Source organism: Camelus dromedarius, chromosome 2 (genome assembly GCF_036321535.1).
Source record: "Camelus dromedarius isolate mCamDro1 chromosome 2, mCamDro1.pat, whole genome shotgun sequence".
Lineage (NCBI taxonomy): Eukaryota > Metazoa > Chordata > Mammalia > Artiodactyla > Camelidae > Camelus > Camelus dromedarius.
The window spans coordinates 61,905,940-61,929,435 of record NC_087437.1 but is presented as its reverse complement, the minus strand read 5'-3'; the positions used below and the strand labels follow the sequence as shown (position 1 = coordinate 61,929,435).

The 23,496-nt window shown below is 36.4% G+C and overlaps 1 protein-coding gene across 1 annotated transcript in view; it reads right to left on the bottom strand.

The window, feature by feature from the left end:
* Positions 1-18,533, bottom strand: part of SNX4 (sorting nexin 4) — a 51,195-nt gene extending 32,662 nt beyond the window's left edge. Inside the window, exons 1-5 of the mRNA XM_031454504.2 lie at positions 18,374-18,533; positions 7,396-7,517; positions 3,683-3,818; positions 3,456-3,605; positions 2,944-2,991 (exon numbers count right to left, since the gene is read on the bottom strand). Of these exons, the coding sequence (XP_031310364.2) occupies positions 2,944-2,991; positions 3,456-3,605; positions 3,683-3,818; positions 7,396-7,517; positions 18,374-18,514 (597 nt within the window). The 5' untranslated portion in view covers positions 18,515-18,533. The remainder of the gene's footprint in view (positions 1-2,943; positions 2,992-3,455; positions 3,606-3,682; positions 3,819-7,395; positions 7,518-18,373) is intronic.
* Positions 18,534-23,496: the final 4,963 nt, after the last annotated feature.

Sequence of the window (23,496 nt, the reverse complement as noted above, 5' to 3'; positions counted from 1 at the left end):
AGTGTCTTGAACAAACAGTCCTAACAAATTGAAAAGCACGAAGTCAAATGACCACACTTTAAGAGTAATCTCGCTCCTGAGCATATATCCCGAAGGAACCCTACTTCAAAAAGACACCTGCACCCCAATGTTCATAGAAGCACTATTTACAACAGCCAAGACATGGAAACAGCCTAGATGTCCATCGACAGATGACTGGATAAAGAAGATGTGGTATATTTATACAATGGAATACTATTCAGCCATAAAAAGACGTAACACCATTTGCAGCAACATGGATGTCCCTGAAGAATGTCATTCTAAGTGAAGTAAGCCAGAAAGAGAAAGAAAAATACCATATGAGATCACTCATATGTGGAATCTAATTAAAAAAAAAAAAGAACATAAATACAAAACAGAAACAGACTCATAGACACAGAATACAAACTTGTGGTTGCCAAGGGGGTGGGGAGTGGGAAGGGATAGACTGGGATTTCAAAATTTGTAGATACTGACAGGCATATGCAGAATAGATAAACAAGATTATACTGTACAGCACAGGGAAATGTATACAAGACCTTGTGGTAGCTCACAGTGAAAAAAAAAAGTGACAATGAATATATGTACGTTCACGTATAACTGAAAATTGTGCTTTACACTGGAATTTGACACAACATTGTAAACTGACTATAACTCAATAAAAAAAATGTTTAAAAAAACCCCACTGAATTATGAGTACTCAGCAAGCAATTCAACCTTTTCTTGAGGCCCCTCGGTAACCACTACAAACAACTAATACTGAGCCCACCTGTGACACAACGAAGCCCTAGGGGCTAGCCAGGTGTGTGGTCCCATGCCAAAACCAACCCCCCTCCCCCCCCTCAGCGTCTGACTCTCACATCACTGTTATCCTTTACCAGGGGGCCCAGCTATCATTTTCACTATTGTCACAGTGTGCCTGTCTCCAGAAGAATTCACTTTTAGACCTTTTCAATTTTCTTCTAATATGCTACAGTCTAGAAAATACATAGCCAAGTCTATGTGGATAACTATAATAAAATTAAGTTGGTACTCTCTGAAAGGACCAAAGTTATTTTTGTATGTATTGTACTAAGTCATGTTACATCCATTTGAACATCTCAGAAGTCAATTCTAAATCCCACCTTTCAAACTGTGATCAGTTAAGTTGTAACTGTCAAATACATGACCTCCAGATAAGTGAAGTGTGTGTATGTGTATACGTGTGTGTGTGTGTGTGTGTGTCTCTCTCTCTATATATATATATAAGTATATGGACAATCTCACATACATGTTTGTATGTATGCATGCAAATACATATATAAGTGTTAATCCAAAAAGGTCCCATTTCCCTGCATGGGTTTCCAAATTCTCTCCATACATTTTATGTCTGGTCCATTTCATTAAAATTCTGACTCTTCAAATTATTAATATTATATAAGAGTATTACCTTTGAAAGATTTTATAAAAATGAAACATTTTACCACAAGGCTATCCAAATACAAAACATTATATCTAAACACTTACATAGCACCTACACACAAAATTCATAGCACTCTGTAAATGGCATAGTCTACACAGATAGAGAAATTCAAGAGTTTTCTTAAGGTCACCAAAGTTATCACCAAAAACTGCATTCAAGGACAAACAACCGATCACTAGTTACTAAACTAATGACTAAACCAATGACTAAAAATTTTTAAATTTTCTATTATATAAAAAGACATCACCAAAACAATTATATTTGCACCAAAACAATTATAGTTTGCTCTTTTCTTTATTAGCTCCTAAGAAATGCTGGACTACTTTTCAGAAAATTCTATCAAAATATAAGTAATTTTTTTAAAGTTTAGAGTTACTTCAAACCATCTCTAAACTGAAATTCCAGTATTCTCCCTGAGCACAATAATGAATTACAGCTAAGAAAATACTAATTTTTTCATGCAATCTGCCAACAAAGTATTTATAAACTAAAATCAGTTTATGACAGAATTAGATACTTGATTATATTTCCTGTGCAGAAAAAAAAAATTCTTCTCTTCCTTGTTTTTTTGTGCTAAATTTAAAATATCTATATACCGATGCATAAGTCTCTAGGGGGTGTTTTTAAAATTACTATAAAGACATTTTGTTGTTGTTGCCTAGATCTACTGAACTTTTGTTACTGTATTACCATGCGAACTGTTCATCAATTTATATCACTTTTTCTACTTACCTATTCGATTTACACAAGAGATAAAAACTTAAAAAAAATTTGCAACAACCAGTGTTATATTATTTTTAGGAACAGGAGGGAGAGCAGAGTGGAATTAGGGTGGCCAACTTAAAACCTATCATGCTCTTTAGTTTTTACAGAACAGTTTCATTCCCAAACACTAGGTATAATGACTGAATTTGAAAAGCTGAAAAAATCAAACTAAGCCTGTATCACTAGTGGATGCTAACACAAAATGAATCCTGTGCCCACTCAAAACTGGCCACCATGTCCCAGAAAGATGGCTCATCTTTTGGCCTACTAAAATTGGAAACCCCAAGCTCGATTCTTCAGAAGTGTCTTTCTTATCTAATAAAGTGGGCAGTTATGGGGGCACCACCAAGAGTGACAGTGATAAGGGCAGAGGGAAGAATAAAAAAAGATACAAAGTATAATATAAATATACTATGGGAAAAATCTATAGCTTGTATCTAAATTACTGCTTCAAAATGTCCTTTCCCAATAGAATTAAATTCATACATATGTCCATTATCATCTCACTATTAATGAAAATTACACCAATCAAAAGTAAATTGCAGTGTTTCTTTAAAAACCTTACCAATAATATTAGATGGAAAACCTATTTCCAACATTCACTCATTCAATAAACAGCAAGTACCCATTAATTGCATGGCACTGTGCTGGAAGTTGTAAAGGAACACAGCAAATTTATTACACACAATTATTCTTACCTTCAGCTGAAATCCAGTTTCATTCACAGTCTCCTTCCAGTTACCTTCCTAAAAATTAAAGTTAATTTTAGATATCACTGCAAAATGTAACAGCCCACAAGGAATATTCCAAATTAAATAAATTAAATACCTATTATTCTGTTCTTCTTTCAAGGGAGATGGAAGAGATAGGTTAAAAAACGCTAACCTTTTCAAAGTTAAACATGCAACCCAAATTCTAAAAGATTACCAAAGACGGACCCAAGATTTTATAGATTCGGGTTTCAAAAAGACAAAGACCAACTTTGATACCAGAAAGTACCATCTTTAGTACCTTTAAGTATAAAAATGTTAGCCAAAGGAATTATGTAATCCAACAATTTGGAAATTCAAAACAGAACAAACCATGAAATGCATATAAATTAACAAAGCTGCTCCAAAAAGATCCTTAGGAATAAGCACTCCACAATTTAGTATTTAAAAAATCCCAAGTCAAATTAATTTTTTTTAAATACCAAATAAAAGAAAAATACCTGTGTTAAAAACAAATAGAAGATTTTGTCTCTACAAAGGATGGGATGTGAAGCAACTCTCAGGAGGAAGTTTTCTAAACCAATTCGTCGTCTTTCCACAAAATCTGGGTCCATGTTGTCAGCAGAGAGTTTATGCCAAACAAATTCTGCCTAGATAGACAAAACAATTATGAAGAATAATCTCAATGCTAAATACTTCTAAACTATACTGCCATTTCACTTCTTACCCTTTTCTCTGGTAGAGGTGGCACAACAATATGTGGATAGCAAACTAAAAGGTAGTTTCTCAACAACTCAAATTCACTATACCGCCTCCATAGTGAGTCTGTTAGGACACTCTGACCATCAGTATGTTCAACTGACCTGAAAAAGATAGAATAAGATTTCTATCGTTTTTTTAAAAAATACAAATGCATGCACACAACCTCCTTTAACATTGGGAACTCTATTTACTGAAGGCTTGTGAACCAGGCACTGAGTAAAGAACCTTCCATGTATAAGCCTTACAACAACCCTGGTGAAGCAGGGATTTATTGTCCCCATTTCACAGATGAGGAAGCAGCTGCACAACATATGCTTCTTCTACAATCACAAAGATCTACGATCAGCATCAGAACCATTGATCCCCAAGCCCTCAATACACAGTATTTCAGTTGATGTATAATAGCTGACTTTACAATATAGTAAAATCTGGCTTAGCCAATGTTTCATTAAAGAAAAAGTATTTTTAACTGCACTTCTGCCACAATGAGAGAACAACATTCATGCCAAAGACCTTGACACTGAAAAAATCTTGATTCAATGTTATAAATGAATCAGATGCATCCAAGTACCAGAAAATATCCACAAAAGCAAAATGTTATCTCTGAAAGGCTGGGGGAGAAGGGATGTAAAAATTCAACTCCAGTCTCATCTTTAATACAAAGAACTGCAGGCAGCGGGGTGGGTGCAGCTCAATGGTAGAGCGCATGCTTAGCATGCACGAGGTCCTGGGTTCAGTCCCTGGTACCATCATTAAGCAAACAAACAAACAACTGCAGGAAATGCCATGTCTCATTCATAGAAAAGTTTGATTTATAGTTAGGGGAAAGTTAGGGTAAAAATTATATAAAGAATATGTGAAATTATTTTGCTTAAGATTTCTGCTAGCACAATCATTGCTAGAAAACATCAGTCTTCTAAACATTATCAGAACCTTCCCATTTTCTAATTGTGTGCTTGACCATAACTTACAGGCCCTCCAAGAAACATCATATAACCAAAATGTGCGTTTGTACATTATGGCATAAAGGTATGGAGGTCAAGTCAGTCTTAAAATAAGGTCCTGAGAAAATATATGCACTATGACATGCTCAACACAAGAGATAGTCAATGTTTTTATTATTTGTTTAATGTATTTTATTATATTAAGTTTGCCACTAAATTTATTCACAGTACATTAATAAAAAAAGGAAACAAAATACGAAATTTAAAGTGTACAAATGGCTACCATGGCAAAAATATAGCATTATTAAATCATAATTCATTTTAAAGAGTTGACCTAACCATTAGCTATGGTTAATATTATTCTAATTCAGTTTTCAACTTTAGTTGAAAAAAGTATCTTGGGTTAACAAGCTTCAAATTATTCGGTATCATCACCAACAGAACCCACATCTTGCTAATAACTAGATAAACAAGCAGTACACTTAAAGGCCTTTAGAAGACTTGTTACATGTTGGTGGGTTTTTTTTTTTTTTCGGTCTTAAAGGCCATTAAAGACAGGGTCCAGTCATTGGAAGATGGCTAGAAGTACAGAGACTTTCTTTGGACCACAAAACTACCCCATTTATCTAATCATTTAACAAATGTTCAATAGCACATAACTGGATTTACATGCAACATTTAATTTCACCCTCACAATGAAGTAGACAGTATCACTAGCCCTGTTTCACAGATTAGAAGAGCTAAGTAAAGACATCATACAACCTCCCAAGCCATCAAGGCATTCTTACCCATTATTACATACAGTATTCTTACCTATTTTAAAAGGGTTCATATTCTATGAACAGGAAAAGATAAAATCCCTGGAACAATTAAACTCAGTGACTTTAGCTTTATTCATTCTTAGCCAATTAAACTATAACACTTTAGGCAGTTGCTAAATGGACTTTCCACATGTGTCCAAAGAGTAAGTAGATAAGCTATATGATGTAAGTTCAACTTTTAGTTAATATCTAAGCTCAATAATATTCATATTATCCAAGATTATCTGCATAACACTGAATTACAGAAAGATTCCTACATGATTAAATTAAGAAATTCCAGGGTCCCATGGTTGCTGAAGGTTAGCCTTAGGGGTACAGTACTCATGAAATAATCTATTCAAAAACAGTATTTCTCAAAGATATGTACCTGATATGGAGTAGGCAAGAATTTAAAAACAGGGAAAACACAAATCACAAAGAAAAAAAGACATAAATTTGATTATCTTAAAATGTAAAGCCTTGAAAAGATAATTAACTTTATGATCCATGGTCCATCTGCTTCAAAAACATCTGGAGCTTTAGTTAAAATATGTCAATTCCTGAACCCCACCCACAACTCTGCAACTTAACAAATTCTCCAGGAGATTTCTATATATTTTAAAATTTGAGAACCATTGTTTTAAAACAAATTTATAATGAAGTGCAATTGTGAAAGTCAACTCAACAGTCCTTTTGTACACCACACATTTACTGATGATCCACTTAGATGTTTATTCAGAGTCTAGCTATATTACTAAAGCATGGCCACTTCTAATTCCTAGTTTCAAATTATAATACTCTATTCATTTCAAAGTCAAGAGTAAACAACTATAAATTATTCCAGATTATTCAAATCAAGATTCCCTTCCAGCAGTAATATTAATCAACAGCTAATTTCATTGTTCAACTGGGTAAAGAAATAGGCATACGCTAAAAATATCCTTTTTAGTTTTAAATTTAAGAATTTGCTTAGAAAGCTAAAGCCAACACAAATTTCTTAAGTACGATTTTTTAAGTGGCTAACTTAACTTAAAGAAAAAAAAAAACCCTCTCATGGGACCATTTAAAACAAAAATCTCTGTGATACATACATGCATCATACATGCATATATGTATGTCACAAAACAACTTTTCTTTAAAAACAACCCATTTTTTTAAGAGACCTACCTTAGCTCTTTTCCCGAAATTCCTATGGTACACCAATTTTCTATAAAAGTTTTCTCATACCTACTTGTTTTAATTGAAACTATTTCTGCTCAGTCCATAGACAGAAAAGAACTAGTCAGTATAGTCTTTATATAAACCGTTCATAATTGGCAAGATAAACTGAGTCGTCCCTTGTCTTTCTCTAGACAAAACAGCCCAATTCCTTTAACTTTTTGCTTATGAGGTAAAAGACAACTTTTCTGTTGAGTTTTGATTTCTTATAACATGATTTACTTCATCTTTTCAATTTTACCCCGAAGTCTAAAGATCCAGTCTCAATCAAGTTTTCCCTGTTAATTTCTCTGTAACTCCCAACTCTACTAAAATGACTCAGACCATATTCTCTCCTCCTAGACTTCTCTGTTAGCCATCTCCACTTACCTAAGTCCACTTCCAACACCCCTGAGAACCTGGTATCTTTTCCAAAAATCACACAAGGACTGTAACACCAAGAGCTCTACTAAAACGTGTTAAGGAACATTCCAGATCCCAAAGTACTCCACTAACTTTCCCTCTCCCCTCAGAACAAGTATGCCAGAATACAACTACCAAGAGTACTGTAGTAAAAGACACATCTGCTTACTGTACCTGTTAAAAAGTAAAGAAACAACAACAAAAATCCCTAAAAAGACAATGACCTGTAAACAATTCCATTAGACAACAGAATTTGCATCAATAGCCACCAAAGCCCTTTCTACCTAAACCTAGGCATAATTATCATCACTCACCTTGTTTCAATGAGGTAAGCAGTGTATGTTTCTTGCATGTTCATGGCATTTCTTCCAGTTCGCTTTTCTGCTTCTGAAACACTAATTTCTATCTTCTTCAACCAAAAATTATTTTCTGTCATCTGAAGAAAAAGAAATGGAAGAACAACAACAACAACAAAAACTCTTCAAAATGATATGGAAAAAACCTCAGCTATTATAATGAAACCCATTGTTAGCACATGTTTCAAGCTACTTTCATATAGCTCTTGAGAGGGGTTGCTAAATGACAGCAGCAAATGATACACCTCTTTTTATAAGCACACTGTAGTGCACTAAACTTTTCCGGAAGCTATTTTAACAAGTATCATATATCTAATTATTAAAATGCAGGCAAGATAATAGGAGAAAAATTAAAGTAAAATGTAGACATTTCACATAAGTGACCAATAATAAATCTATATAGACATGCATAAGAAAAAAATCTAAAAACACTGTATATAAAGATGAATGAGCCTCAATACCAGTATCTAATCTTTTTATTTCACCAAAGTCAAGTCTCTCTCACAAATGTAAAATACTATATATATGACAAAAGGTGAGATTTTCAGCGGGCAGGTTAAAAAAAAACAAACAAAGCACAGCAGGAGTCATCACATATTCAACTATAAATCTGCCTAAACTTTCTGGCAGTAGTTAACAGGCTCCACTGTGAGACAGCAGCTTTTAAGAAGAGGAGAATCCTTTCTATTCTTGCTAGATCCCCAGGTCTGGAACAAAGCACACACACACACACAAAAAATAGACAAACCCACCACTGGTGTTCATAAGTTGTATGTGTAGGAAGTGTGACACAGAAGAAGAGTTCTGAATATACCTGAAGTAACTCCAAGTTTAAACAAGGCAGATGCTGTGAGACACGTGTTAACTGCTGTGCTTTGGGTTTTTTCCTCCCTTGGTCACTTTTAAAGTTCGCAGGTGGGTTTTAATTAAAAACACTATTATGTCCTATATGGTAGTTTGTGAAGAAGAGATGTAAGTAAAAAGATGGATACACCAAAAGGTGAGAGAAAAAGCTGCATCCAGTAAAACTCATGATGGTACTTTGCACAGAAAATTAAACCTGTGTGCTATGAAGACAGAATAAGTTATGTGATAGCACACAAAATTAAGTATCAGTGATGAATAAAGATGACACACACTTTGGAAGTACCCCCCAAAATGCTGAAGAAAAATGGAGACGATAAAAATGCTAAAAAATAAAGGATTAGAGAATTAAGACTCAACCCAAAACAAAAACAAAAACCACTCCATTGTTAAATAAGACATTTTTATAAAATGTAAGTTTTACGTTTATGTACTAAAAGATAAGATAAGAGGAAATCATTTAACTCAAAGAAAGCTCAAGAAATTACAGAAGAACAAACCACTCAACATCAGGATTATGAAGCCCTCACTAGTTGAGATTATCATACAAAAACTCGTAATTCTGGTCCACAGCCAAGCCAAGCCCTCTGATTTACCATCATGTACTCTAGTAAAAAATTCCCTGAATTCTGGAAGCACATGATTGATAAAGCAAACTGTCTCCCAGCCAAAAAGATAATGCACATGAGTCAAAAATTTACTCCATCATGTTATCCAATTACACAGAAGGAAAAAAATAAAAGAATAAAATCTGCCATCATGAAAACTAAAGAATGGCACACAAAGATCCAGCAGGGTTTGGCAGATGATATAAAATTGCTGCTACTGTCACACTCAAGCACAAAGAGTGCCAAGAGTAACACAACTAATACCATAACTGTTAAAAGAACACATTCAAAAGATTTAGACATGGATAGACTTGATGACTGGAAGATGAGACCAGGAGTGTGTTTTAAAGAGAGACACGATATTCTAGATGTATTCAAAGTGGACTTCTTACCAGAGTGAAGAACATCATTAAAGAAACAGTAACACTACACTCATATCCTACACTTATATTCAAAGGAATAATGTTCCAAAAGTAGATTCTTGATATGTGTACTTTCTATCTGACTTAAGACTAAAAAAAATATAGAAGGTGGACATATTTAAAAGGCTGATGAAATTCTTTATTTCCAATTCAATGAGTGAAAATGAATATAATCTACTTTAAGTTTTTTCTATGTTGCAAACAGTGAAATGTAAAAGTAGGCATAAAACAGGTAACAGAGACAAAAGAAATGATAAGAAGCTATTAATTCAATAACTATGCATTGAGTATCCACAATGCCAGTCATTAGCAATGGGAGGATAACTGAGACAAGGAACCCGAGTTCAGTGGCTCACAGCTTGCCTGGGTAATTCTTGCCCTCCATTGAGCTACTGGCCATCTGTGGTGTTCTTTAGGATTAAAGACAAAAAGAAGGCTAACATTAATATAACAAAATTCAAGACTGTAGATGAAAAGAGTTGGAGTGTCTATAGTATTTAGTTAATTTTATTTAAATCACACACTAAAAATAATTACATTTATCATAATATTACAAATTATGGGGAAAATTAAAAGAAAACAGAAAAATATTTTTAAAAGGAAGAAAATTAAAAGAAAACAGGCCACCCCCCCCAAAACAAAAAAAACCCAAGCAGATTGAGATGAATATGGAGCTAACTCAGAAGAAAAAGAATGCAAAGAAAGAAAAATAAATAGCAAAAATAAAATACATTCCGGGCAGTAAAACTGACACCACAAAAAAATCAAATTAGTACGAAGATAACATAGTTTGGGAAGCTTCCCCAGAATGCTGAAGGAAAAAAAGATCCAAAAAAGGTGAAAATGATAAAAGATAATTTAAAAAAGGAAATCTAAGAACCAACATTTAAGTAGAATTTCTTGAAGAAGAAATCAGAAGAAACAGAACAGAAACAATAATCATCAATACAATTAAAAAGAAAAAGAAACCAACAGACATCCTTCCTGGATTGAAAAAAATTTTTCTTAGTCTTCAAATTGAAAGGCATATGGTCCATGTGTAATGAGTTAGAAAATTAAACATTTTCAGCATGAAGAAAACAAAAATCCTAGAAAGATTTAAGCAGAAAAATAAGAAACAAGACCACTACAAAAGAATAAAGACCAAATTTGTCCTAGATTTCACAATAATAAAGTCCAAATGACAAGAGTATCATGTATACAGGACATCCCTGAAATATTATAAAACATACTAACACATTGTTCCTTTAAAAATACTTAATCCCAGCAGGACTTTTTTGAGAAACTGGTGAATTGTTCCTAAAATTTACATGGAAATATAAAGGACCTAGAATAGTCGAAACAATTTTGAAAAATTAACAAGTTGCAGGACCTACACTATCTGGAGTTTCAAAACTTATTAAAAAGCTAAAGTAATCAAGACAGTGAGGTAATAGCAGAAGGACATGACATAGAGATCAATGAAATAGAACTGAGAATCCAGAAATAAACCCTTACATTTAAGGTCAACTGTTTGTAATAAACACACCAAACCAAGTCAATATGGAATGGAAAGTCTTTTCAACATATGGTACTGAGACTACTGAATACCCACAGCCCCCCCCTCCAAAAGTAGACCGTTTTCTCACGCCAAACACAGAAATTAACTCAAAGTGGCTTACACACACAGATATAAGAGCTAAAGTGGAAATTTCTCATGGTCTTGGGATAAGCAAAGAGTGCTTAGATACAATACCAAAAGCACAATCCATCAAAGAAAATAACTGATATACTAGACTTCATCAAAATTAAAAACTTTTGGTCTTCTAAAGACACCACCAAGAAAAAGAAAAAAGCCACAGCCTGGGGGAAAAATATCTGTAAATCTTATTATCTGATTTAAAAAAAACTTGTATCCAGAATACCTAAACAACATGTACAACTCAGCAACAAGAGAAACCAGCCAATTTTAAAAATAAGCAAAAAATCTGAATAGACATTCCACCAAAGAACATATACAAATGGCAATAAGCACATGAAAAGATGCTCAACACCTTCAGTCATGAGAAAAATGCAAATTAAAACCACTTCACACCCACAAGAATGGCTATAATCAGACAGACAATGCCAAGTGCTGACAAGGATGTGGCAAAATGTGGGCCTCATACATTGCTGGCAGTAATGTTAAATGGTACAGCCACTTTGGAAAACTGGCAGTTTCTTAAAAAGTTAAACATAAATTTACCATATAACTCCTGCAAATCTAAGTAAACATGTATCTACACAAAGACTGGCATGTGAATGAATATTCATCATACTAGTAATATTCATAATAGCTAAAAACTGAAAATAATCCCAACTTCCATCAAATGATAAATAAAATGTGATATATCCACGCAATCAAATATTATTCAGTAATGAAAAAATGACTAATATATGCTATAAAATGGATGAACTTCAAAAAACATTCTAAGGCAGACTCTAAAGACAACAGGTTATATGATTCCATTTATGTGAAATACCCAAAAAGACAAATTTATACAGAAAGCAGACAGTGGCTGCCTAGGGTTAATGGTGAGAAGGGGGATTAACTACAAAGGGGAACAAAAGAATTTGGGGGGATGATAGAAATGTTCTAAAACTGGGTTATGGTGATGACTGTGCAACTCTGCAAATTTACTAAAAATTACTAAATTATATACTTACAATGAGTGATTTTTATGGTATATAACTTACAGCTTAATAAAGTTGTTAAAAATAAAATCCATGAGTCCATAATGAAATAGACAAATAAATACAAATTTTGATGAGGAACAAGGCATTTTCATAGTTTCAAAGTATGTTTCCCTAAAAAAAGATCAGAGTTGTGGTTGGGGGGGAGGGGGAAAGATGGATGAAAGCAGTCAAAGGCACAAACTTCCAGATGTTAAGTATCAGAGATGTAAAATACAAACACTGCTGTATGTTATATATAAGAACTGTTAAAAGAGTAAGTCCTGAAAGTTTTCATCATAAGGAAAAAATTTTTTTTCTATTTAATTTTGTATCTATGAGATGATGGATGTTTACTAAACTTATTGTGGTAATCATTTTATGGTGTATGTAAGTCAAATCACTATGCTGTATGCCTTAAACATATACAGTAATGTATGCCAATTGTATCTCAATAAAACTGGAAGAAAAAAAGTATGCCTCCACAAAAAATTAATTAAAAAGGGAAAAAGTGTAATTTTATACTGGAGAAGACTAGCAGAAAAAGTGACCAAAGTATTGGGGCAAACCCAAATCATGTGCAAACTGGTAAAAAGCAATTAGAAGAACGCAGCATCACTTTAGTGGCAATTTCTGCAAAAGAAGCAGAACCTGAATTTAATCATGAAAAAACATCAGGCAAACCCAAACTGAAGGACATTCTAAAAAATAACTGGTTGTTAATCTTCAAGAGGGTCAAAGTCATGAAAGCAAAGACTGAGAAACTCTTACAGCTCAGAGGAGACTAAAGATGCAAAATAAATAAACATAATACATGAGTCTGGACTGAAACATTAGGCACTGAAGAATGCTGTTGGTACAACCGGCAAAACTTACATGAATTCTGAGGATTAGATAGCAGTAATTTATCAATGTTATTTTAGTGATTTTGGTGCCAGCACTGTGGTTATAAAGGAGGATGTCCTTGTTTGCCCTTTGAAATAAAAGTTTTGGTGATGAAATGGGGGAATATCCTGATCACAGTTTATACTCAAATAGTTCAGGGGGAAACAATTCTTTGTACTGCACTTGTTTATAAACTTGGTATCATTTCTATAAATGACATTATTTAAAAAAAAATCTTAATGGCCATATCATTTACATAAATAATGTTTGTCTCAGTTATGTTTTGGGGAAGAAAAAAAACAAAGACACACGCCTTCCAGATCATTACAGAGCGTAAAACCAAAGAAATTATAATCCACGAAGGAAAATTCCCAAACAGAAACCAAAGTAAGAAAGTATAAAATATGATAGAATAAAATTAGCTAAAAATAAAGCCAGTTAAGACAATAAATGCAAATGTCTTAAATTCCCCATGGGAAATAAAGACTTACAACGCAAGGCATTAAAATTATAAAATGGACAAACACAAATAAGGTAAACTGATATCAAAAGAAACCAGTGTAGCACAGGGAATTATATTCAATACCGTGTAATAGCCTATAATGAAAAAGAATACCAAAAGGAATATATATGTAGATATATATAGACACACATACACACAACTGAATCACTATGCTGTACATCAGAAATTAACATTGTAAATCAACTATACTTCAATGAAAAAAAAAGGAAAGAAAAAAAAAGAAAATAGTGTAACATCAAGCCATGAAGGTGATCAAGAAAATATAAAATAATTGGTAATCAAGAAAAAAATCAAAGTTTGTAATCAGAAAGGATCAATTCTCCCTCAGATTAGTTGCCAGCTTGAATCCCATCTCTAGCATAGATTAGCTGTGTAACTCTGGGCAAATTACTTAACCTCTCTGCCTCAGTTTCCTCATCTGTAAAATGGGGATACGAATATCTAATGCATAATGTTTCTGGAAGCATTTAAAGAGTTTCAAAGTCACCAGCACATAGCAAGACCTCAAGTATTACCTATCACCTATCATTTGTAGGTTTAAGTTTTTTAACTATGAAAATTAACACATGCTTAATATAAAAAAATTGAAAAGTATAGGAAAAAATAAAATAAATACAAATAACTGATAGCCCACAGCCCAGCCCTAACCATTGCTGATACACTGGAATACATCCTCATAATCTTTTTTTCCAGCTGCGATGCTTCTGTGTTACTGAAATAGGTAAGAGATCTGAAGTTTCAGAATTATCCACTGAATTTACTTTCCTCAGGGGTATGTCTACAATAGACAAGGTAGCTGGTATTAGGTAAAAAATAATGATAATGATGTGTTTACTTAAGCCTAATAGTGAAGTTTTACTTCAGCTCTACTTCTCAGATAACTAGAAAAATCGGGTTATAATACATAACATATTTTCTTGTGCTTTTTATTTACAAAAAATATATTTAAAAATAGCACAGCTATTCAGAAAACACTAACTTTTATGTAAAATAAAACAACTTGCAAGTTTGAATAGCTTTCCAAACTGAGTCACAACACATTCTTGGTTCATGAAATTAATTTGGTGGATTGTGACCAACATTTCTTTCTAAAGAAAAAGAACAGAGAAATATCAGAGGGCATTCATTGCAAGAAGTAATGGTTAAGTATTGCTTCCTGAAACAATGCTTATGAATACAAGTATACGTACGTTGACTAAGATGTAAAACTGTATTTTGTACTGTGAGGCGCCTCCAAAAAAAAAAATCTGAGTTTGGTGAGATAGACAATGAGGCAAACACTGCTCTGTATAATTTAATCATCTGCTACTAAACTGATAAATCCTGTAAATGCCTATACATTTTCTTTTCTTTTTTTATGTTACCTTCAGCCACAAACACCTCAAACCCTCGTCACAGCTCTGGCCTCCTCCACTCAGCTCTCAGTTGCCAATCTGTGAAGGTGCTAACTGTGTATAGGCATTTTCAAACATCACATGCTCAAGCACTCTTAGCCTGGACCCGCACTCGCAGGCCTAGAGCACCCTCCCTAAAAAAAACCACCATGAATCCCTCAGGCAATGGTTCTTCTCTGAGCAAATACTGCTCACTGCCAACTCAGTGGAATCTTCCAGCCTAAAAAAGTTTTCTTGCCTCCATTCCCTTGCAATTTCCTCTCTCTTCTGCCAGGACTAATTACTACTTTCTTAGAGACTGGATTTCTCTCTCATTTTTCATATTCTAAACTACTTTAAATAGAACTGACAATACTTAAAAAAAGGAAAAAAAAAAAAGAATGCATCTTCCTTATAAGGAAAAAGTACAAAAAGGAGATTTCTAATTAGACAATGGAAAAGAAGAGGATGAAAACTCACAGAAAGGAAAACAAAAGAATACAGAGTAAGAGTTTACAGTAGAATTTAAAGAACTTTAACTAGTGATGTTTAAAACAGGGAAAGATCTGCAACCCTTAGGCAGTGCTTGTTTCCAGTACCCGTAGGTGTAGGGCAATTGGTACAATCCACTCCTTGTCCAAAATCTGTAGTCAAAAATAAGGCTGAGGAGGCTTTCTGCCATCTCTGCACACTAACTGCATAGATATCTTTGTGATGAAAAACTGCCTGATAAATCAACACATTGTTTAGACCTTTTTTCTTCTTAGAATTACAACTTAATCTTACCTAAAAAATTTAGAATATAGTATTTTACAATTCACAAGACTATTTTTAACTACTTTTGGAATGAAGCTGCATGGTTTAACAGACAGAGCACTGATGTCAGAGCCCAGGCAGACTGGGCTCAAGTTCCAGCCATGCTACTGACTAGTCTGTGACTTTGGCTAAATCATTTTCACTCTGAGCCTCTGCTTCCTCACCTTTATGTTTTGGGGGGATAATTTTGAAAATTAAATGAAAAGTAGAGCCTTACTGTGCTTAGCACAAACAACAAATCTAACTTGCATTTCTGCCCAGACCACATTCCTATCAGTAACAGCAGCAATGTCTATGGTTACAGCAGTACTTCTCAACTGAGGATGGACTAGAGTGGAAGAGGGGACAGAAAGAGGGAGTAGATCCTCTGAGGAGGGGACAATGTTCAGAGTATACGTGAATGTATGTGCATTTAAACTCCTGGTGATTCTGAAATATTTGTCCAAATGGCTTGTGTCTCTATGGATTACTAAATAAGGGAGTTGTTTGAGGACACCTCTAAGTTCAGTCAGTAACAAATGGTCTCCTGTGACACATATTTACTAAAAAGTCAGGTAATACTATATGACTACAACTTTTACTGTATGATGGCATCTTTGGGTTTTCAAATATCTTAAACTAAACACAAATAGGGTTTTTTTTAATGAGATATTTATAGTCACTTTTGCATTAACATAACTGGATTGTATACTATAGTTGCAACTTCATATTAGTTAAGTATCCAAAGGAATTCACAAAAAAAATTACCAAAATGTTTATCATCATAACCAAAATTAAATTCATGATATAGCTAACAAAAGATATGATTCTTACCTTTTGAAACAATCTAAAATTGCTTTAACACATATCCACAAAATTGGCAAATAATTTAAAGTCTAAAAATATTAAGTGTTGATAAGGACAGAGAGCATTAGGCACTACTAGTGGGAGTATAAATTGGTATATTCATTTCAGAAAACAACTTGGCACTACCTACTAGGGTTGAACATGCTACTACCCTATAATCCAGCAATTTCACTGTTAAGTTTGTATTAGACATGTGCACCATGAGATAAGCAGGAAGAAGTTCATACTAGTAGTAATCTTTTAGAAATAGCAAGAATCTTCAAACAACCCCAATGTCTGTAAACAGAAAGAGAAATCAATTATAGAATATCTATAAAATGACATAAATACAGCCACGAGTATAAATGAACTAAGCTACATTTTGGATGAATCCCAAAAACATAACATAGAGCAAAGAAAAGAAATCATAGTAAAATGAGTCCACTTAGGTAAATTTCAAAATCAAGTAAAACTAAACAATACATTGTTTAGGGACACATACGGTAAGATTATAAAGAAAAGCTAGGGAATTGCTAATAGAAAATTCAGAATATAGATCACCTCTGTGGTGGAGGGAGTGGATGTAACCCAGGATAATATATTGGGGCATCAAAGGAACTGATAATTATTTTGTGAGAACCTTCTCTGCATTCATGATATACTTCACAATAAAAGCTTTTTTTTTAAGAGATCAGAAAAACTAAGTCACAGATGAGAACCTGCATAAAAAAAGCAAATCATATAAGAACAAAGTTTATGCACTGCAGAATACACACTTTCCTCAAATTTCATATGAGATACTGACCTCTCCACAAATAATTCTAGAATTTAGGAAAAAATTAAATGAAAAACTTAAAATTCACCCATAAAAGTCTTCATGCTGTCTATATACTTTGACATTTCCCCCAGTAGGCAAAAACTTCAACTCCTGTGTTAAGGTTCCCAGCGAGTTAAGAGTCTTTCTAGTTAACAGTCAGCAAACAACTTTAACTTTTCTTTATCCATCTATCATAAGGATGGGCAGTTTTGTATTAGCACTAACATCTGTTTCAGAAAAAAGAAGCAAAATGGATAGGCAAAGCACACTCTGATAAGAGGGGTCTGAGGCGAAGTCCTGGACGGAGTTTCTGAATCGCTTCAATTTAACCTGGTCTACCCATCTTGCATTACGCGTGGAAACACTTTGGAATGAAAGCCATTACAAATATAAAATGATGCATTTTCCCCTTTCCTCAAGCAAATGAAAATCACTAATCACCTAAGGAGCTTCGCAAAGCAGATACTCGGGATATCTATGGCAAGTCCTCGTTGGGAAATACAGCACTGACCCCAACAGAAGAAATTACAAATAAGGAGTTCTAAAAAACCTTTTTTTAATTGCACCTCTTCTCAATCTAATCCATCTCCTGACAGTGGCACCAAGCCAACCACCCTTACTGCCCCCAGATTTGTTTCTCAAGTCCCCCATTCTCCTCCTCCTCAAACACCAAGGCCACCGCCCACGGTACCCCGGTTCAGCCTTCTCTGCACAACCCCTTACCAGACGGCCAGAAACATCAGCGTCCCTCTTCAGGTCCACACCTCGGAGTTCCCCCTCCTCTGAAAACCGCACCTGCTCCAGCCTGGAGCCCCCGGCCCCGGCCTCCATGCCCCCGGAGCCGCTCCCACAGAAACCCTCAGCGCCCTTCTCCGCCGGCCTCTCCAACCTTCCCGTGGTCCCGCAGCGCCCGGCGCTCACCCCCAACTCACGACCCCCTTTTCCACAGAGCCTCCCCCCTCTACACCTACGGCCCAGCCTTTCCACCCCGCTTCCGGCTCACCGCGGGGCCTCTCGGCCGAGCCCACCCGACCCGCCAGCCCAGACCAGCCCAGCCTGGCCCTCCAGGCCCGGACACAGGCCGGGCGGCCCCTGCCGCCCCTTCTCCTCACCGTGCCGTCCCCAGGGCCCTCGTCCCGGGGCCTATCCGCTTCTTCAACGACCACGGACTCCAGCCCAGCGTCGGGGTTACCCAGCGGCTCTAGGGGCGCAGGCTGCAAAAGCCGCTCGGGGTCCGGGGGTGCCTGCTCCATGGCTGCAGTTTGGCGCGGCGGACACAGTGCGCCTGCGCCGCCGCGCCCGGCCAGGCTCGTCCCAACCCCGCCCCGCCCCACAACCCGCCGGCGCCGGGCCAGGCCCCGCCCCCTCGGCCCGCGGCCGCCCAGCTGCCGAGACCCCGAGGGCCAGAATCAGCAGAACATGCCCCGAACCCTTATGGCTTGAGAAACTCCCCCAGAGTCCTATAGCAAGCCAGCTAGTGGAATCTTCAGCGGCCAAAAATTAAGAAAACTACCACAGGATAGATATATTTCTCCCCTCCCAGATGACTTAAATACAATTTGATAGAGGTCTTCTAAAGCAAGTGGTTGTTTACAACAAGGAAACTCAAACCAGATAGGTTGGAAGGAAGCGCTGTGGCAGGTCACTGACCAGGGGATTTGGGGACAAGTAGTCTTGTGGAACCTCTCAACTAATATTGTATATGTGGGTAACAGCTCACCTGTAAGGGTACTTTAAAACCTGGCCACTGACTCTCTGAAAAGGGAGGGGTTTTCTTCGGTATTCATTAGCTGTCAGACCACATCTTTGACCACATTTTTGATCTTTGTTTGAAAACTAGGGCTGCCTGAAAGTTATTAAGGATTTATGACATGTTTGTGTGTGTGTGTGTGTTTGTATGTGTGTGTGTGTGTGATTTAGACATGTTTGGGGGGTGTTGGTGTGGTGGTTTTGTCTCACTTTCTTCCCCAAAATCATATTAAGTCCATTTGAGTGTTTTGTTTGGGGGGATTCTTTTTTTAGTTCACAGACAGAGGTCATCCTTACTCCTCTTCCCCATTCCCCAAACAAATATCTAGAGATTCTGCTCTGAAAAGGATAAAATGGAACCCATTGGGGGAAACCAGCCAGGTTATTGTGTTTCTGCCAGAACAAAATTTCATCCGTTATTACTATGTTTCCCCACCCCCAATTATGTTTTTTTATACTGAATGAAATTAGTAGTAGAAGAGCTCTGAATACATACAAATACTCACTGTTTTTAAGGGCACTCAGGATTTGTTTTAATCAGGTATGGTAACACACGCAGACACAGAAATGACTGTCACAATATGACCACACAGCTGTAAAACGCATATTGTCTGCGTGGTAGATCTTTTCCCATTTTGTCACTTTCAACCTAGCTGTGCCTTTGACTATTTAAAATGGCTGTTATAGACAGTGTAAAGTGGAGGAGGGAGAGGAAGGCTGCATTTGTCAGAAAATTTAAATTACCATGAATCAGTTAAAAACATTTATGTCTTAGATGGACTCTTCTACTTGAAACTTCTGCTACCATGTGCCCCATGCTGTGCTGACTGCCAGAGAGGAAGGCTTTGCTGTCACTTACCAGAGGCAGGGCCCTTAAAATGGGGCTCCTATTCTCCTTCAGCCAACCCACCAACCACCCGTCAGGTAGCAGCGGTTCCCAGGGCAGCAGGCAAGGGTAGGGGCACAGCTGTGAATGCTGACACTCAGGAGCAGATATCAAATGAGGGCAGGATGCAGGAGGGCGAGAGAAGCATCTGGGATCTTCCCTCTGCCCAGGAAGCATCCTGTCCAATACACATCCAGAAAAGTGAGCAAGAAGCAGGTAACAGATGTGAGCTGTTGTGACTGACAACTTTTTAAATTGTTTTCTCCTTTAACTATTTTACTTTTTATTAACATCTATAGAATAAAGGGCTTGAAATAATTTTAAGTAAGTAAATTTATACTGAGTGTACTTTGCATTGTGTTTAGACTGCTTGTTTTCCCGACTTAGGGTTTTCCATGACCTCCTTCCCCTGCACTCGTTAACCCCCTTCATTGGAGGCTGGCTTTTTTCTGTTCTGGCACGTCTCATCTTGTTCACTAATGCCACGTGTCTGCCTCCGCATCTAGGCTGAACTCAGTAAGAGCGAGGCAGTGCCTTACGCCTCTGTGTCCCCAGCACTCAGCATGTATGTCTGCTGAATTAGTGAATGAGTAGGGGGAGGAGCAAAGCATACAAGACAAAACAGGCAAACAAATCATAACAAACCACGCATTTACTTATTAAAGTCAGGCAGGCCTCCTGCCCATCCCAGCTCTCACTGTACCAGTCAGACCAAAAGAAAGCCTTTCCTCCTCCAGCCTCTGCGGGCATCTCCTCATACCTGAATTCTCCCTAAAACCACAAGGAAGTGGTAGGTGAAAATGATTACAGTGGAATGGTGGCCAGGACCGCCTCCTCTTGAATCTCCTTCCCAATCCCAAAATGGGCCCTCCTCCCCTAGCCCCTTTCCCATGGGCTTGGTCCTGTGAGGACCTCAGCTTGGCGCCTGAGAATCATTTCCTTGAGATTGAGAGGCAGCCCAGAAAAGAGGCCAGCAGCAGGAGTCCCTGTGTCCCTCTCCACAGCCAGGCCCTCATCAGTCAGAGCTCTGCTTCCACCAGATCCTCACCCCTCACCTCTGTTAGGTCAGGAAAAGCGCTGACACTGCAGTGATCTGAGTCAGCTGACTAACCCCAGAAACCACGATTTCAGCCCTGAGGGGAATGGGAGAGGAGGGTTTTGTTTTTGTTTTTTCCTCTGTAAATAACCCAAACAGGAGATCATAGGTAAGGTTTTATCTCAGAGATCCTCTAATCCAACCCCGTCATTTTTCTGATGAGGACAGGGAAGCCCAGAGAGGCACTTAAATTTGCCCAGAGTCACTACTAACCAGTTAGTAGTACAAAGTGGTTGCTACAGAGCTCTAGCCCCAAACTCTGATTGAGGGGCAGAGGGTCTGACTCAGCTTCTTCTGAAGGCCAGGTGAGCTCCCTCATGGGAACAGCCATTTCCTTACCTGGAGGGGTAGAGGAAGAGCTTTTTCTCTTCCACTTGAGGAGGGATGAGGTGCTGGGGACACAGCCACAGATATCCATCAACCAGTGAATGAATGAACAAACTGGTATATTCCAAACAAGAATTACTATTCAGCAATAAAAAAGAATAAACTATTGATACACAAAATCAACATGTATAAAACAGCAAAATAGTTATGCTAATAGAATAAGCCAGACCCCCTCCTAAAAGACATACTGTGTGATTCTATTTATATAAAATTCTAGAAACCTCAAACTAATTTATGTGACACAAAGCAGATCAGTGATATAGTGGATTGAATGGTGACCTCCAAAAATATATTTCCACACCCCAATTCCTGGAAACTGTGAATGCTACTTTACTTAGAAAAAAAGGGTATTTGCAGATGTAATTAAGGATTTTGAGATGAGAACATGAGAACATCATCCTGGATTATTCTGGTGGGACTTAAATCCAATGCCAAATGTCCTTATAAGAGGACGCCTGGAAAGTGGTTCCCTGGAAATAGGAAAGAGGTGGAAAGAGGAGGGAGGTGGCAAGGAGAGATTACAAAAGGGTAAGAGTAAACTTTTGGGAATAATAAATATTTTCATTATCATGATTGTGATGATGTTTCATGGATGGAAACATGTCAAAACTTATCAAATTGTATACTTTAAGTCCATTATACATTAACAAAGCTGTTAAAAAGATGAAAAGATCCATGGGTCTAAAACAAGACTCCACTTGGAATATTCTGGCTTTTTCAAAGCAGTCCACATAACACTGATAGGTGGTGCATTCTCAGGAAACTGATCATAAGATGAAACACTATCATATGAAGAATAGCTGAATAACCCCAGAATATTAAAATTAGGAGAACCGATATTCAAGTACATTAGTATGACTATGTACAAGTTAAAACATTCTCATCTTACATGAACTTCATTAGAATCAAAACCAATGATATCAGTTACAGTGAGACAGATTTTGGTTCAAAGAACTTCGTAAAGTCAGTGTTTGTCCACAGATAAGATAGCTGCTGGGGGAGCTAGTTCTTGGGAGACTACCTGTCTAGATATTCCATGTCTCTCTTTGACTTCTTCTGTTGCATCTTTTGTTTTTTTGTGATCTCTTATCTTCTCCAATTCCTGTTTTTTCCCCTCCTCTTATGTTTTGCTACAGCATGTACTTTAATGGCTTCCATTATATATTAACAAAGCTGTTAAAAAGATGAATTTTTAAAAACTCTTATTAAATTTACTCCCTTGTCTGCCTAAGAGATTCCTGAAGGGAAGGATTTAAAATCAATGTCCTTCTCAAATGAACAGGGCAATAACTCCACTAAGAATAAACTTCCTATTTCTCTCCATTCATGAAACAGACAAAGGCATCACTGTTCTCTAGTTTTATTATTTTTAATCTTCCCAACACATGAACTATAAGTCATTTTGAGATTTTTCAGTGCATTTCACAGCAAAAAATGAACAAGGGAATCATTAAAATGGTTGTACATAAACCAATTATTTTCTTATAATTTACAATTTGTTGAAAAACATTATTGTTTTGCTGTTTTGATCCTATCAACTCCCTTCAATAAAACACAATTTATCAGAGCACAAAGCTTAAACTTCTTGTGATGATGCAACAGATACAGCCACCTACAATGGCTAATGAATAACAGGTCTATGTTACACACACTGATTGGAAGACCACATCAGAAGAAACAGAGTAAGGCACCACTCTTGGAAAATTAAGGTAGCTTGCAGTAACAAGTGTTGAGCACCGTGAGTAGGTGCTCAATAAATACTTGAATGAATGATGAAAGCCATTATCAGCACTATTCTTTTCATTGCCAGCAATTCTTCAACCTCAATAAAATACTTATTTAAAAAAAAAAAAAAAAAACTTTGTACCTGAATACAACTTCCTGGTATCTTTTTTCCTGATATCTTTTTATTTCATACTCTTTCTTCAGCATTTGAATTTCCTTGAAAAGAAAATAAAACCACACCATACATGCACTCAGTCACATATATAACTTCTGAATTACTGACAAATATGAATAGTTGTTTTAAATTTTGAGTGAACGGAGATAAGATAAACCATACTTATCCAGAGAGATAGCACATAATACTGGATATTAATCTACAAGTGGAAAAAAGG